Consider the following 14,548-nt stretch of genomic DNA (forward strand, 5'->3'; position numbering starts at 1 on the left):
AAGAAGGTCCCCAGCTCCCATACATGGACAGGAATCACCTCTCCCCTGCAAGACCCATCACCCACCCCCCCCACTCAAGCCTTTCAGTTACCTTTGAAAATCGGGCAGATTTTCCTCCATATAGAAATGCATCCATTTCGGTGGTACTGGCCCAGCGCAAGCTCCATGTAGAACAGTGGGATCCCCCCAAAAATGGCCATGATCGTGTAGGGCAGGAGGAATGCCCCTGAGGCAGACGAAAGACAATTTCACCCCCTGCCCACATCTGCCCCAGGACAGCCCAACTGATCTGGACACCTGGGGTAGCGCCGAGATTCGAGGGGCCGTCTGATGCTCAAGTCTCATGAAGCCACCCTGTGCTAAGCGACCTCACACTATGCTCCCCTGGGCTTAGCACTTTCCCAGAGCTCCACGGTCAAATGGGGGTTTGAGAGAGTAAATGAAGGCGGCAGAGAGTACGTGGAAAGGAAGCTGGGTTCAGGATCAACAGACCAGACCCTGGAATCGGTTGCACTTCTAACCACCCGGAGGACCCTGGGAGACACCGCCCCTCCCTGAACCTGTTTCCTCCCCTATGAAATGACAGAGTGGCAGAGGGCTGAGCTTCCCAAAGCCAGCCACACGAGGGAATCACCAGTGAGCTTAAGAACACACATCCGACGGGGAAGTTCCAGGTGTGGGTTTAAGACAAAAATGTGTAAGCTGCCCAGGTGATTCTGACGCAAGCAGAGTTTGAGACCCTGGGGACAGATCACCTGTGACAACCTGCACAATGACTGCAGTAATCTGCAGGTCCCTGCATTCCAATCTTTGTTCATCCCTATTATCCCTGGCTCCAGACTCTTGTTTCTGAAATGTGGCTCTATTTCCATAATTCCACTAAGCCAGAACGCTCCCTTCTGGGCCCCCTTTGCAGATGTGGCTGAGAAGGGTAGTTTGTCACAGAACGAGGAAGCACGGGGCTGCGGCATCCCCAGAGATGCTGGTGTCCCCTGGCTCTCGTGGCTGAGGCACAGTTTGGAAACACCGAGGTGGGGATTGCTCACCTGCCACCTGAGTCTCAGCCCAAAGGGTGGGTCAGCTGTGATTTTCCCCGCTAACTCTCCCTCCCATAAAGTGCTTTGAACCTAGAAACCGGAAGTTGGGGCAACTCAGAAAGGTCCCACCTCACTTACAATCGCTCTGGGTACATCTAGCTTGGGAATAAGAACCACGTTGTGTTCTCATGGTGGCATTTGTAACGGGTTTGCTTGGCTGGCTTAATGGTAGGGAATGAGTGTAGGACAAATGTCACCAGCGCCCCAGCCCCTTATAGAAAGCTCAGGCTAACGATGAGCCCTCCAAGCTGGAGATAACTTCCGCTCCTCCCAGGCAGAGAGGACTGGGCTTCCCAGCCCCCCCACCCCGGAACTGCCTTCGTAGGCATGTGGACCAAGGTCCTTAAAAACTCCAGGCAACTCCGTGTCAGGCCATGGAGGAAATGAGGACACTAATGAATTCTCCCCAAACGTCATTTTAGCTGCCCTCCCAAGTCAGCTGCCAGAGCTCTGTCAAAAAAAATATTGACTGATTTGACTTCCATTTCTCGTCCTTTTAGCATTTTGATAGCAAGTCCAGTGTCAACACAGAGGCCCCGTACCTACTCACTCCTCTCCACTTCCCCTCTCTGTGGCTCCCATAGCCATGCCGGCAGTCAGATACTCTTTTTGATAATCTACAGTTAACTGCTCTGAAGGTGTTGGGGGGTAAAAGAAGGAACCTGAAATAGTCTCTAGCCTCAAAAACCCAGCACTCTTGTAGGAGATAGAAGGCAGATCCAGTGTATGGTTTGGGGTTATTAAGGCCATGCTGTGGCTGGGTTCAACTCTGGATCATGCTCAGATTCCAGCTCAAGACTCTGGACCTGAGCAGACGCCCTTCTCTGACCACACATGGGTCAAAGGCCCCGGAGGGCCTGGGACCCTGGAGCCCCTTCCCAATTTTTCCTTACACAGATCTAACCTCTCTGGCCTCTGCCGAGCAGAACCTGCACAGGGCTGATGGTCATTTTCACATCTCGCTCTGAGGGTGGAGCTTGGGTAATTCAGGGGTTGAGAAGGGGGCTCTCCCACACATGAAGCACAAGGATGCTGAACATCTGGCGAGGTCAGGTTTGGGAGAGCTTTTATCCAACTTGATAACCCAGGGAGCCTCAGACATGCTGACTGAACATTTGGCTTACTGGGGCTCTGTCTTTTGGACCAGCTTGAAAGTCTAAGCAATCATGTTCCCAGACTCATCAGTTAGACAGGACAGAAAAGACATGATCTCCGCTCTGGCCTCCCAAAAGGATCTACAGACCGCCCCTGGGTCAGAGCCTCTGCTTGTGGCCCATGATACTGACCCCCTCCATTCTGGTAACAGATGTAGGGAAAGCGCCAGACGTTGCCCAGGTCCACGGCATAGCCAATGACCGAGAGGAGGAAATCCATCTTCTTGCCCCAGGTCTCCCGTTCCCCTTGATGAGCTTCAGCCACTAGGGCGGTGGTGGTGGCCGGAATGGAGTGCTGAGAGTCCTCTCCGGCACCAGGGCTCGGCACCGCTGAGTACCCGTTGGAGACGTGGCCAGACTCCACCTTATCCTCAGGGACAGGGACACCCTTCTGCAGAACTCCGTTTTCCTGACAATCTTCTTTATCCTTACACGCTGATAGCTCCTTCTGGGAATTTAAGGGCGTGGTCTCCATCCTGCTGGCTAGGAGATGACAGTGACACCCATCTGCTGAGGACCCGAGCCGAATTCTCAGTGCTCAGATCTGGGGATCTCCTCGGAGCTTTATATCAATGGGATTGAGAACTCTGTTGGGAAGGCACACGGCGAAGGGAGAACAGAATTACGCATCCTACTTGTCTTTGGTATTAACTCAACAAACATCGTAAACGACATTAATGAATGGGATTACAAATGCATCTGTCAAGTGTGAAACATCCTGTTTGCTATATGGCAGTCAATAAAATCAACTCCAGTTTTCAACCTAGACGAGGTATCAAATCACAATCAAGTCATTTGAAAAGGTAAAAAAAAAACAAAAAACAAGAAACCCAAAACAACAAAACAAATAAGAACAGACAGCAAATCACCCAGGTCTTGCATTGGCTCTGTTTAAGAACAAAAGACTGACTTCAGTTTGAGGGACTAGAATTGCATCCTGGAGTTTACCAGTCACTCAGAAGAAGGTAAGAAGATGACTTGCTTCACCAAAGCTGTGCAGAGCACTTACCTTGTCCTGGATGCTAGGCTGGGAAAAGAAACACAAAGAAAGAAGCAATTGCTGCCTGCAAATAAATTAGGACAGTCCTAAACCGTTTAAGCGGAGCATGCCGTGTATTTTACGTAAATTGCAAGTATGACTTTAAAAGGACAAGAACAAAGGCACCCCTAGATCCTTAGCTGTGGACTTTTCCCCTCTTCCTGTGGTCCAGCCCTTAGAGGGTCTAGCTGCTCCTGACTGTCCAGTGCGTTCCCCAGATGCGTTCGCCTCGTGCCTCTGCGAGTCTGCCCGGGCTTTGAATGGCCCTGCTGCTCAGCATGTATTCTGCCTACCTCTCCCAGCCACTCCTGAGGAGGATCCCCTGTTAGCTGCCAGCAGTGGGCAGGCGGGGCGAGCTGGAAGAGCGAGAAGAGCGTGCGGGTTACAGATGCCAGTATGGCTGGTGTCTCTGTCCCCGAGCAGCCTGTTGGGGAGGCCTGGCCGGGGCCTCGGCACCTCCATAGCCCTGCTGGGGCCGAGCGAGGTGCGGGGAAGTCAGCGCCGCAATCTGGACCGAGGCCTCACACGTCAAACGTGGGGCAGAAATCTGAGCCCTCTTGGACTGTAAACCTATGGCATGTTATAAAGTAGTAAGGAGCCAAGACCTTCCAGCTAACTTCATTTTATCGGGGCCTGAACTTTTCAAGCTCTTGAAATAGGCTGGGAGTTGAAACAGGTCTCTGCTTAGCTCAGGTCACATTCCACCTTTCGAGATGTCTAGGGATGACTGTTAGCACTAGTCACAGCTGCAAAGATCTGATATCACCCCTTCAAATCCAACAGCTGGAGGATGGCTAGGAATGGAAGCTAATAAAAAATGGCAGTGTCTGTCTCCTACCTCTTTGGGGCTTTCAGTGACTAGAACTTAACTATCCACAGGTGGAAATGTGAAGATAAAAATGTAGCGAAAAATTAGAACACAAAGTAGTAGATTCACACCGATGACTGTGTACAAAAATATTGGCAAGGATGAGCAATGAATACGAGGGGATGCAAGTAATTAGAGCTTTGTGTTCATTGGGTTCTTTTTTTCTGTAAAGTAGAAAATAAAAATTTTAAAGGGATTGATTGTTGCTGAAAATATTCCAGCAACAAGAGAGATACCAGCTCTATGGATCTAGGGTGTGTATGTGTATAAGCAAGGAGATGGGGTGGGTGTCCTGGGTTCTACCCTATCCAGCTGCTTGGCCCCCACCTCCTGACCCTACCCCGGGCTCAAGGATGCAAACACCACTCATAGAAGAACATGAATTTCTGGGGCGCCCGGGTGGCTCAGTCATTAAGTGTCTGCCTTTGGCTCAGGTCATGATCCCAGGGTTCTGGGATCGAGCCCCGCATCGGGCTCCCTGCTCAGTGGGAAGCCTGCTTCTCCCTCTCCCACTCCCCCTGCTTGTGTTCCTGCTCTCGCTATCTCTCTCTGTCAAATAAAAATAAATAAATAAATAAATAAATAAATAAATAAATAAATAAAAAGAAGAACATGAATTTCTGATAAAGCGTGATCTAGATAAAACCCCATTGTGCTCATCTTTATGCTGCTCTCCAGCCTCCCTGGCCCCCTCCGTGGACTCTTCAAATTAACCACACATTCTCTCATCCACCATAAGTAACCATGTGCCAGGCTGAGGGATTTTTTTTTAAAGTTCATTATTTTTTTGAGAGATGATGATGAGGTGTCAGTGTATTTAAATACACAGCTAAATTAAACCTGCACTTTGTGGTCTCTGGTTGTGTTGTTTGAAGAAGGCCTCTGCACTTCTCTTCGGCCTCTATCAACAGCACGTTCTCCACATTGAACACTGAAGAACTTGAAGGCCAGATGACAGAAATAAAGAGCTTTACCACGTGCAGCCCGATGGCACCAATGGGCTGAGCCAGCCTGTGACCAAGGCTCCCCCTCCCCCACCTTTCTTTCTCCACCTTCAAAATTTTACCCAGTTTTCTGTAGGAACTTCTTATCTGGAATACTGCATTGTTGCTCTCATTTAAACTGCAGCTCAGGGGCGCCCGGCCGGATCTGTGGGTGGAGCGTGCGACTCTTGATCTCGGGGTCGTGAGTTCGAGTCCCAAGTGGGGTGTAGAGAAGACTTAAAAAACAAAACAAAAAACTGCAGCTCAAAGAGCAGCTGTACCATCCAATCCTTCTGTGGCACGTCCCCCATGGTCTATGGGAGGGACACGTCACCCATCTCCGAAGAATATCATGGTGGGGGGAGCAAACACTTAGCCATACTTGTGACTCTGTCACCTTCCTCATGCCTGGGTCAAGTGATTTGTTCTAGGTTTCCTGTACTTTCTCCCCTGGGGCATCCTGCAGGGAAGATGGAAAATGTGTGTGTGTTGGTGAACTTTTTTGGGCAATATATGTTCTTCAGTATCTTCAGGGGTTCGTCCCCTAAGGCAACTGATCTCGATTTCTTGGCACCTGTCCTGAGCAGCTCCTAGAAGAATAATGCACGCTTCTCTATTTTTGTTCTGAGTATTACAAAGACCTTGTTTCCTGAAATATCTCCCAGCACTTTTTTTTTTTTTAATTGCATCAACAGGCTGAAATGGTCCAAGTCCTAAGAAAGCCTGCCAAGGGGGATCCTCCATGGACTCATGACTTCAGGTTGGTCTCTCTCCAGCCAGCTCTGCTCTCTAGCACTCCTGATACCCGAATCTGGGGTACAAACCTAAGTTACAGCCACCCAAAGCCACCAAATGGGCAGGAGACGCACATCTCCTTTCTTTCTGCCTCTCCCAATTGGAAGAAAGCTCCTCCCGGTGACTCAGCCAGTTGGCCAGGAGACCACGGCCTGGCCCGGACCCCCTCCTGCCGGCAGGATGCTGCCCATGGCTCCCATTCTCCTACTTTTCCGATTCTACGGAGCACGGGCCACCTTTTTCTACTGAGACCCGCAGATCACAGTTGAGAGCAGGCTGCCCCTGGGAATAAAGAAGTAAGAGTTAAGAAAATTGGCTTCTAAGAATGTTCTCTTAAAAGCTTTCTTTTTTAAAAGATATTTTTATCCTGCTGGGTAGAGATTGCAAACGAGGTCAATATTACAGCTGTGACCTCCTCCAGGCAGCCTTTGAGTTTCTCTGTGGCCAGAGAAAGCCCCACAAGCCTTCCTTTGCACCTTGAACATTGGCTCTTGCGCCCAGCTGAGCAGGTGACAGGCTGGGGGTGGCACCACGTCACCTTGCTGCTCGGTGGGATGACAACGTGACACATGGGACCCTAATCCCACCTCTCCGCACACGGGCAGCACAGGGGAGTCCCTGGTGGGCTGACAGCCCGCGCTTTCGGTTCACACTCCTGCTTCCTCTTAACCCCAGGGGGTGGAGGGTGACTTAGCCACCCCGCCCCACCCCCCAACCCCAGGAGAAAGGATTGTTTCTCTTTAAACTTCTGATCAAACCTCCATTCCTCTTCCCACAAACTCTGTCTCTGTAGCCAGGGGAACCGGTTTCGGAACAAGCATGTAATTACGGTTAGTCATGAAACTACCTAGACCTTTGGAAATGTCCGTGACCCGACTTGTCTGTTGCACGTCCGTCAGCACGCTCTAAGCAGAAACACTAGAGAAAGTCTGTACTTTGACTTCGCTTGTCGAGATCAAAGTGAGTTCGTTTCTCAGGACACTTGGTTTCATTTTCAAAAACCAAACCAAACCCAGCACGAATGATGCGTGTACCACAGAGAACAGATTAATTATAGGTCAGATAGCCAAGTGGCAGTTTGCCTTCTCTCTTCAGAGAGGGAGTCTGAAGTTCCCAACGCACCTCCCCGAGGGCGAGAGCAATTACAAAGTTCTGGTGCCCATTGCCAGGGAGCCCTGAGCCTGGCAACACTAATTCTGCCAAGACATACTGTATGCCTACTACGTGCCAGGCTCCTGGCGGCAAGGCAGGCGCAGTTTGGCCCGTCTGAAGTTCATGGTACAAGGCCAGGCTCAGTACTTAGGCTTAAGGAGGGAGAGGCCGGTGGTGCTCCAAATCCCTGTCGCGCATCCTATTGTCACCGGAGCCCTCTGCTGACCTGAGCAGCGTGTTTAGATGGCTCACATTTCTAGCCCCAAGGTGCCTTCAGAGTCTACAAGTCTTCCTTTTGTTCCTATTGCGCGGTTTCTGTCACAGGAGCCCGGCTGTGAGTGGGTTCTGACTCACAGTCGCCCGCAGCGTAAGACAGTGGTTTGTATTTGGATCCAAAGGGACTCCTGGCTCACCTTTCAAACAAAACAGACTTCACCGTGTGAATGGGGAGGGCAGGGAAAATCCGCCTGTTTTTGGACAAAAGAGGTAGAAATGAACATCGCTTTCCCACCCAAAGAATTCTGTGTGTGAGACAGTTCAATTTTTTGGAGAGGGATTAAATAGTCTATAATCCTTAGGGTCATCTGGGCCAGTTATCCTGAGAAAGGACAAGGGTCTCTGTCCAGAACTTTCCCTGCCTGGGAGAGGGGAGCTTTGAACTTCTCTGCACACAGCGTGTAGGATAGAGAGGATGAGCCGTTTGTGGTGTGGTTCACATCGCTCCAGAGGCTGGACAAATGGACAATGGATTATTTATCTTGACTCTCAGTGTCTAGCACGTGGAGAGCATCAGTAAATGACAGGGCGTTGATGGCCACTGGGCCACCACACGTGTGCAGCCCATCCTGCCCTCTGGCTTCACACCCCACCAGGGGGACCGGGGCCCAGACGCGAGTGACTCCCCCACTTCCACAAGCCCTCCCTGACTGTGCTTGTTCCTCCCAATCAGCTCCTCTCCTTGGGGTCACTGGCAAATTGTAAACAGCAGATTCCTGGGCTGCTGTCCCAGAGATTATAATTCAAGGGATCCATGTGGGTGCTGCATGCTTAACAGGCACCCCAGGTCATCAGGGGCAGGTGGGCCACCCAGCGCGCCCAAGTGTATCCCTACCCCACGCCGCGCTGCTGCCCCTAATTATCCCGCATCCTTCGAGGCCTGGCTTAAGTTTCCATCCACCCCCTCCATGAAGCTTCACTCATCACCCCAGCCCAAATGATCTCTCCCCACTCTGTATGATTACTAATATGTCATTCATCCCTGATTATTGTGTACCATTAGTTATCCTTTTAGGTCTATTTGCTTTGGATGTCCTGGCAGCAGGGGCCATTCCTCATACATCTCTGGGCTCAAATACTTGCACAGCTGCCAACACAGAGGTTGTATTTCAGGTTCCCTGGGTGCAGGGCCCAGGGAGCCCCAGCCGCCGTGCTGGTGGTTTTGAGCCTCAGGTAAGGCGCTACCCTTTCATTCCCCGGGTCCCTTTCTCAGGTGCCCCTCCCCACCCCTCACCCATCGGGAAGATGTGCTGTGCATCTTGAGGGCGGCGAGGGAGGACTGTCACAACAATCATTTTCATGGACTCTGGACTAGAAAACACGGACATGTCTCGGATTAAAGAAGAGTCCGGGTTGTGCTTTTAGACTTTGAAACAAGTACCAGCAGGCACACCCACCAATGGTCTGTGTTCCAAACATTCAGTTGTGAGTTGCTTGTTTGGAACGTGGAATGTATTTTCTACCTACAGAAATCAACCTTGTCAATGCAGATAGCCTCCTAAACTAGCTACAGAATCCAGTTTGCCCGGAAAATACGGAAACATCTAAAACATAAGCTGTGGGACACAGCATTGTGAAGCACAACAAAAGGGGACAATGAAGCTGATTGGAACGTATCTGTGATCCGTCATCTCCCTATCCTAACATTCTTTCTGGTTCTTGAGAAAAACTACATTTCAGGAGAGGACAGGAAGTGGGGAGACTCTTGTGCAGATTCTGTGGAGGAGTCTTTCAGGCACCTTTCTAAGAGCTGTAGAAGGTGAGGACACACGTTTGTTATTACACTGAACCCCACAACTCACAACTTTTTGCTGAAAACGAAACTGCTGCCGCTGTGTTTCAACGTGGACGAGGCCAGGAAAGGACTTGGGAAACTCAAACCGCCAATGCGTTAGATCAGGTGGGGTGAGGAGGGCCGCTTCCACCTTCGGAACACTCCTTTACTGTGGTCGTAACGCAATTTATGCCATAAATAGAAATCGAGATTAAAAAACGTGGCAGCATATCCAAACACAGATTTTTCTCTTCCTTAATACGAAGTATATCACTAAAACTACTTTTGTGTAAAACAGACATGATTAAACCCACAAAGGGAGCCAAGGGAGGGAGAGGGGGGAGAGAGAGAACATGGTGGGGGGGTGCGGTTAGGAAGTGAGGGTGGAGCAGAGAGAGAGAGGGCGGGGAGAAAGGGGGTCTGAAGTCGAATTAAGTACAATGGGAGTGGTGGAGGCAAGAGGAAAGGGGGAGCTGGGCCCATTTCTCGGGGTGGGGCAGGGAGTGGGGAGGACACAGTGGAGCCAAGGGCTGAGGTCAAGCAGCAGAGTGGAGGGGGCCACAGAGGCCACAAGATGTTTGTGATTTAGGGAATGTTGCCTGAAGGGACCTATACTCTTAGGTCAAGAAGTTCTGAAATGTGCTTTACAACATGTCATGCACGCAGTTTGGGAACATTCATGAAAATCAGTTCATCATTACGCAATATTGATCTAGGCCTCAGATGCACAGAGGTGAGGGCAAGAGGTGGTTTTCGAGCCCTGGGAGTCTGTGGTCTCAAGAAGTAACCCTCTCTGCTACAGAGGACACCACTGAGATAGTGGGGGAATTTCAATAAGGACTGTAATATTTGTATATTTGATAACAGTTTATCAAACTGCTTCCCAAATGTGATAATAATGGGGCTCTGCTTATGTAGGCAGATGTCCTTGTTCTTAGGAGACAAGAGGTGAAGTATTTAGATGCCTGCAAACTCTGAGGTTCAACAAAAAAATTATATAATATATAGATTGTCTCATTGTTACATGAATTTTGTCACACATATGATATAGAATGTATCAAACTATATATATTACACAGGCGAAAATTAGAGCGAGTCACACACGAACATGACAAAATGTTAATGACTGGCGGCTCTGAGGGAAGAAGGTTCGCTGGACCATTTCTCTGACTTTTCAGTTGAAATGTTTTAAAAGAAAAAACTGGGGTGGGGGGAGGAAAATCATTCTAGACTTAGGAGCGCTGGGAAACCTCAAGTCAGTCAGATGTCCCTGCGGGGGCCTGGGGCGCGCCCAGAATAGCATTATCTCCCCTCTCCTCCCTCTCTCTCCAGGCAGGGCCTCCCTCCCCTTTCCTCCGGCCCCGCTCCTTTCCTCTGAAATAGGGAACAGAGCCAGCTAGCTTGATTAGTGCTTAAAAACCACACACCAGGGGAGAGGGAAGACCAGAGGTGCGGGAGAGTAGCAGCGGCAGGCCCGGCTGAGCCCTCACAGCCGAGGGCGGGCTGGAGTAAACCCCCGGGGACCTGGAGCCCTTCCAGCTCTGCCCCTCCCTAAATTCGAGGGAGTCCCTTAGTGAGAGGGGAAAGCTCTGTTTATTTTATCTTCATTCAGCAGCTCAGTAGTAATGGAAAGAAAATGTTCTTTTTCTTTGAATGTGCCCAGAAAAATCACACAAAAACACAAGAAGGCCAAGGCCCCCCGCTGACTCGCTGCCTCTAATCCGCCCGTCTCCCAGCCGCCAGCTCTGGATTCTCCTGGAGCGCGCAACTGGCTCTCCCAGATCTGCCACTCGGCCTTGTCACCCCCTCCCCGCAGCCCCACCCCCCACTTCTTCCCTCCCTCCCTCAAATAATGGCAGAAAGAGCTGGACCTCAGGGTCCCAGGAGTCCTTCCCCATACCATCTCTCCCGCTTGTCAGTGTCTGGAGACCCTGGCCACCGGGCTGGCCCAGCCACATGACCTCCACGTCTCCACACCGCTTGTGTTCATCTCTCGCCCTGCAGTCCAGGGGGGGTCCTGGGATTCCTGACAGGATATCCAGTCCCCTATGGCTTAGGGGCACCCGGCTGACTCAGTCAGTGGAGCGTGCAACTCTTGACCTCAGGGTTGAGAGTTCGAGCCCACATTGGGTATAGGGATTACTTAAAAATAAAATCTTAAAAATAAAATAAAATAAAATTAATTAAAAGTAAAAAGCCTAGGGGTGCCTGGGTGGCTCAGTTGGTTAAGTGTCTGCCTTTGGTTCAGGTCATGATCCCAGGGTCCTGGGATCGAGCCCTGCATCAGGCTCCCTGCTCTTCAGGGAGTCTGCTTCTCCCTCTGCCCCTCCCCTGCTCATGATCTCTCTCTCTCTCTCTCTCTCTCTCTAATAAATAAAATCTTAAAAAAAAAACCAAAAAACTTAAAAAGCCTATAGCTTAAATACCCACTAACGAGTACCGTTGGTCCAAGGTTGGGGTGGAAGCAAGGGAGATCTGCGAGCTTCCAGGGGAGCCCAAAGAAAGGAGGAAAGATGACAAATGGCCTCACACTGGCCTCATCTCTACACATTTTGTCACCACATGGACACAGGGCCGGGAGCACACTCCCTTGCTTTAAAAACGTGTTATGGACATCCAGTAAAGGCGCACTGATCTTCCCACTCACGGACAGCCGGCCCCGGTCAGGCTGAGGGAATGCCCCTGCACAGAGCCGTTACTCAGAGACCATTTCTGAAAATGGACCCAAGTCAGTATGATGAGCTGCGCCGAGAAAGATGGGGGCTGTGTCAGCTCTGGTGGGTCTTGCGCCCACCCTAGAAAAGCAGTTCACCCTCTGCTCAGGGAAAATCACTTCTGCCAGTTATCTCCCACAGGCCACTGTCGTCTATTTTTCCACCTGGGTCCCTCCTGGAAAGATGACTGTTCTCTTTCCTTAGCGTGCTAGAAGGTTAAGCCCAGAGACTAATTCCCCACAGGAGCAGGATGAGTAAGTCTCACTTGCCCCAGGAAAGCAGAAGTGGGGCGATTTCTCAGATCTTTAACTCCACACCCAAGACTGTTGCTGTTAACATGGGAGACCACAAACCTCAGAGGACCACAGCCGATTGGCAAGGGCTCGGTGACTGGAAAGAAAATGGGCACGGCCCAAATCGTACTGCCTGGAGGCTGTTTCCACTGAACCCCACGCTGGGCATGCTGCAAAGGGGATGTGGGGGGCGGGGAAACTCGGGCTCCTGTTGCCTGTGGGTGGATGAGGCGCAAGACTTGACTTGTGCAAACCTCTGCCTTCAAGCGACGCCTGGGGGTTCCTCAGGGGACCCTGATTTGATGGCAACATCTGGGCAGAGTCCCGGTGCTCCGGTATTTTGCAGCATCCTTTCAAGTCGTGTTTGTTTAAAGCAGAGAGATTAGGGTCACAGTCACAGAAGAAGTGGAGGAGACTTGGACATCATGTCACGCAGGGCCCCCTCCTGCCCTCAATTACAGCTGAGGACTGTGACAGCCAGAGGAGCGGACCTGGGATGGGAAGAGCTAAGGCGTGAGGTACCTTCTGACAGAAAAAAATGCGTAATTCTCCCTTTGGTCACACAGGCATCTTTCTTCAAAAAAGTCAAATCATGACCATGTCCTGTTGATTCATGAAGCCAAATTGAAATTAAACTTCTTCAGGCGGCCCTGCCTTTGTTCTCTCCAATCAAACCATTTGATGATACGCAGGAGAAGGACCTGCCACTTACTGGCTTAATTTCTGGAATCATCTGTGTTTCTCTTCGGAAGGGGACATTGGGGACGTTCCTGCACGCCTGCCCTCGGAGACTCCAGCCAAGCACCAGCCAAGCACCCCCACCCCACGGCCACATCGCCCACTCGTGAAACTCTTGGACATGCTTCTCCGAGCGTCATCATTATGCTCAGACAACTCTAAAAATCCCCCACAGAGGAATTTCTGAGGTTTTGCTGATTCCATTAAAACTTCAACATTATTCTGTCCCCACCGTCACCTCTCTCCCCACCCCTAGTATATGTTTCTTAAGCAAGAGACCGAAAGAAATGGGTTTGAGTATCTGTGCTGCTCTTAGATTCCTGAAACGTCCCACACGGGTCACCAGAGTGCTGAGGGGCCTCCTAATTAATTGTGAAGCAGTCTCGATCTGCTCTTGTTCAAGTTCAGTGAAAAAAAGAAAAGCTCATGCACAAAATGGTTTGCTTCGTTTGCACCAGCCTCCTCAGAACCTGACTCTCCTCGGTGGTGCTGGAGGCAGCCACCCCCACCCCAGTCTGTGGTAGGAAAGCCACCTTCCTGGCATCAGGGACTCCACACAAACGCAGGGAATGGGACAGAGTCAAAGCTGTGTGTTTCCCTCCACAGCTCAAGACCCAAATGCTAATGCCGCCCATAGTGGGCCTGCATTAAACATAAATCCCAATGTTGCTTCCTTAGACATTTTTCCTATGTAACTGAAGGCAAAACACATTAAATATTTGATCTAGTCTTCCCATGATGAGAGCTAGCAAGCTCATAAATAATCCATTGACCTGGTTCATTTTTCTGGACAAAGTTGATCATAAACACACCCGCGCGCGTTTGTAATGTCCTCTTAGAAATTCTACCCCTCTCAAAGTCTTCAGAACCCCAACTGAACAAGAAATTCTTTATGCAAAAGACCCAGTGCAAAAGGAAACGTGCTCCTTTGGGTTCTTCAGCTCCAGAGAGTGTTTTCAAAAGACATATTTAAATGCACACATTTTCTTTAGCAATCGACGGTTACGCACTTGAACGTGCCCAACAGCTCGCTGCAGTGTGAGTTTCCCATCCGTTCGGAACGGCCCGGCCGACGGCGGAGCGTGCACCGGCTCTGCCAGTGAGAACAACCCCGGCGCCCGGAGACTCGTCCCACGTAACAGTCCACTCAGAGATTTCTCCAGATACTCGGGCTGTCAGCCGGAACCCTCCCTGCAGAAGTGCCCCTGCACGAAGCCACCTGCACGCCGTGGGTAAGTGAGGACCCAGCCCAAGCCGCGAGCTGAAACTAAAGCAACTTTCCCCGACGCGCAGATCAGCGCTTAGCCTGAGCCCGTCTTCACAGGGTGTTGCTCCGGTCCCCAGGCCATCGGAACAGCCCCCGCGTGCGGTAGACAAAGGAGCCCTCCAGTGCCCCCCCCCCCCAGGCCCCTCGGCGCTCGCCCCGTCCCCGGGCGCGCCGGCCGTCCTCACCCGTCCTCCCGGCGAGGGCGGCGGCGGGGCGCGGAGCCCAGCGCGCGGCGCACACACGGCCGCGCCCGCGCCCGGGGAGGCCCCGCGGGATGGGGTGTGCGGGCAGGAGCGCGGATCCGCCGCGAGGCAGGCCGACCCACCTGCGGGAGTCCGTGGGGAGGCTGGTCCGGGGCTCTCCGAGGCGGGGCGGCCCTCGCGCCCTCGAGGCAGCGG

The 14,548-nt window shown here is 51.4% G+C and overlaps 1 protein-coding gene across 1 annotated transcript in view; it reads right to left on the minus strand.

The window, feature by feature from the left end:
* SLC6A4 (solute carrier family 6 member 4) overlaps positions 1-14,548 on the minus strand; it is a 33,378-nt gene extending 18,830 nt beyond the window's left edge. The window contains exons 1-3 of the mRNA XM_032429046.1: positions 14,476-14,548; positions 2,384-2,838; positions 92-226 (exon numbers count right to left, since the gene is read on the minus strand). Coding sequence (XP_032284937.1) covers positions 92-226; positions 2,384-2,726 — 478 coding nt within the window. The 5' untranslated portion in view covers positions 2,727-2,838; positions 14,476-14,548. The remainder of the gene's footprint in view (positions 1-91; positions 227-2,383; positions 2,839-14,475) is intronic.

This window comes from Phoca vitulina, unplaced genomic scaffold, assembly GCF_004348235.1.
Source record: "Phoca vitulina isolate PV1807 unplaced genomic scaffold, GSC_HSeal_1.0 scaffold40, whole genome shotgun sequence".
Lineage (NCBI taxonomy): Eukaryota > Metazoa > Chordata > Mammalia > Carnivora > Phocidae > Phoca > Phoca vitulina.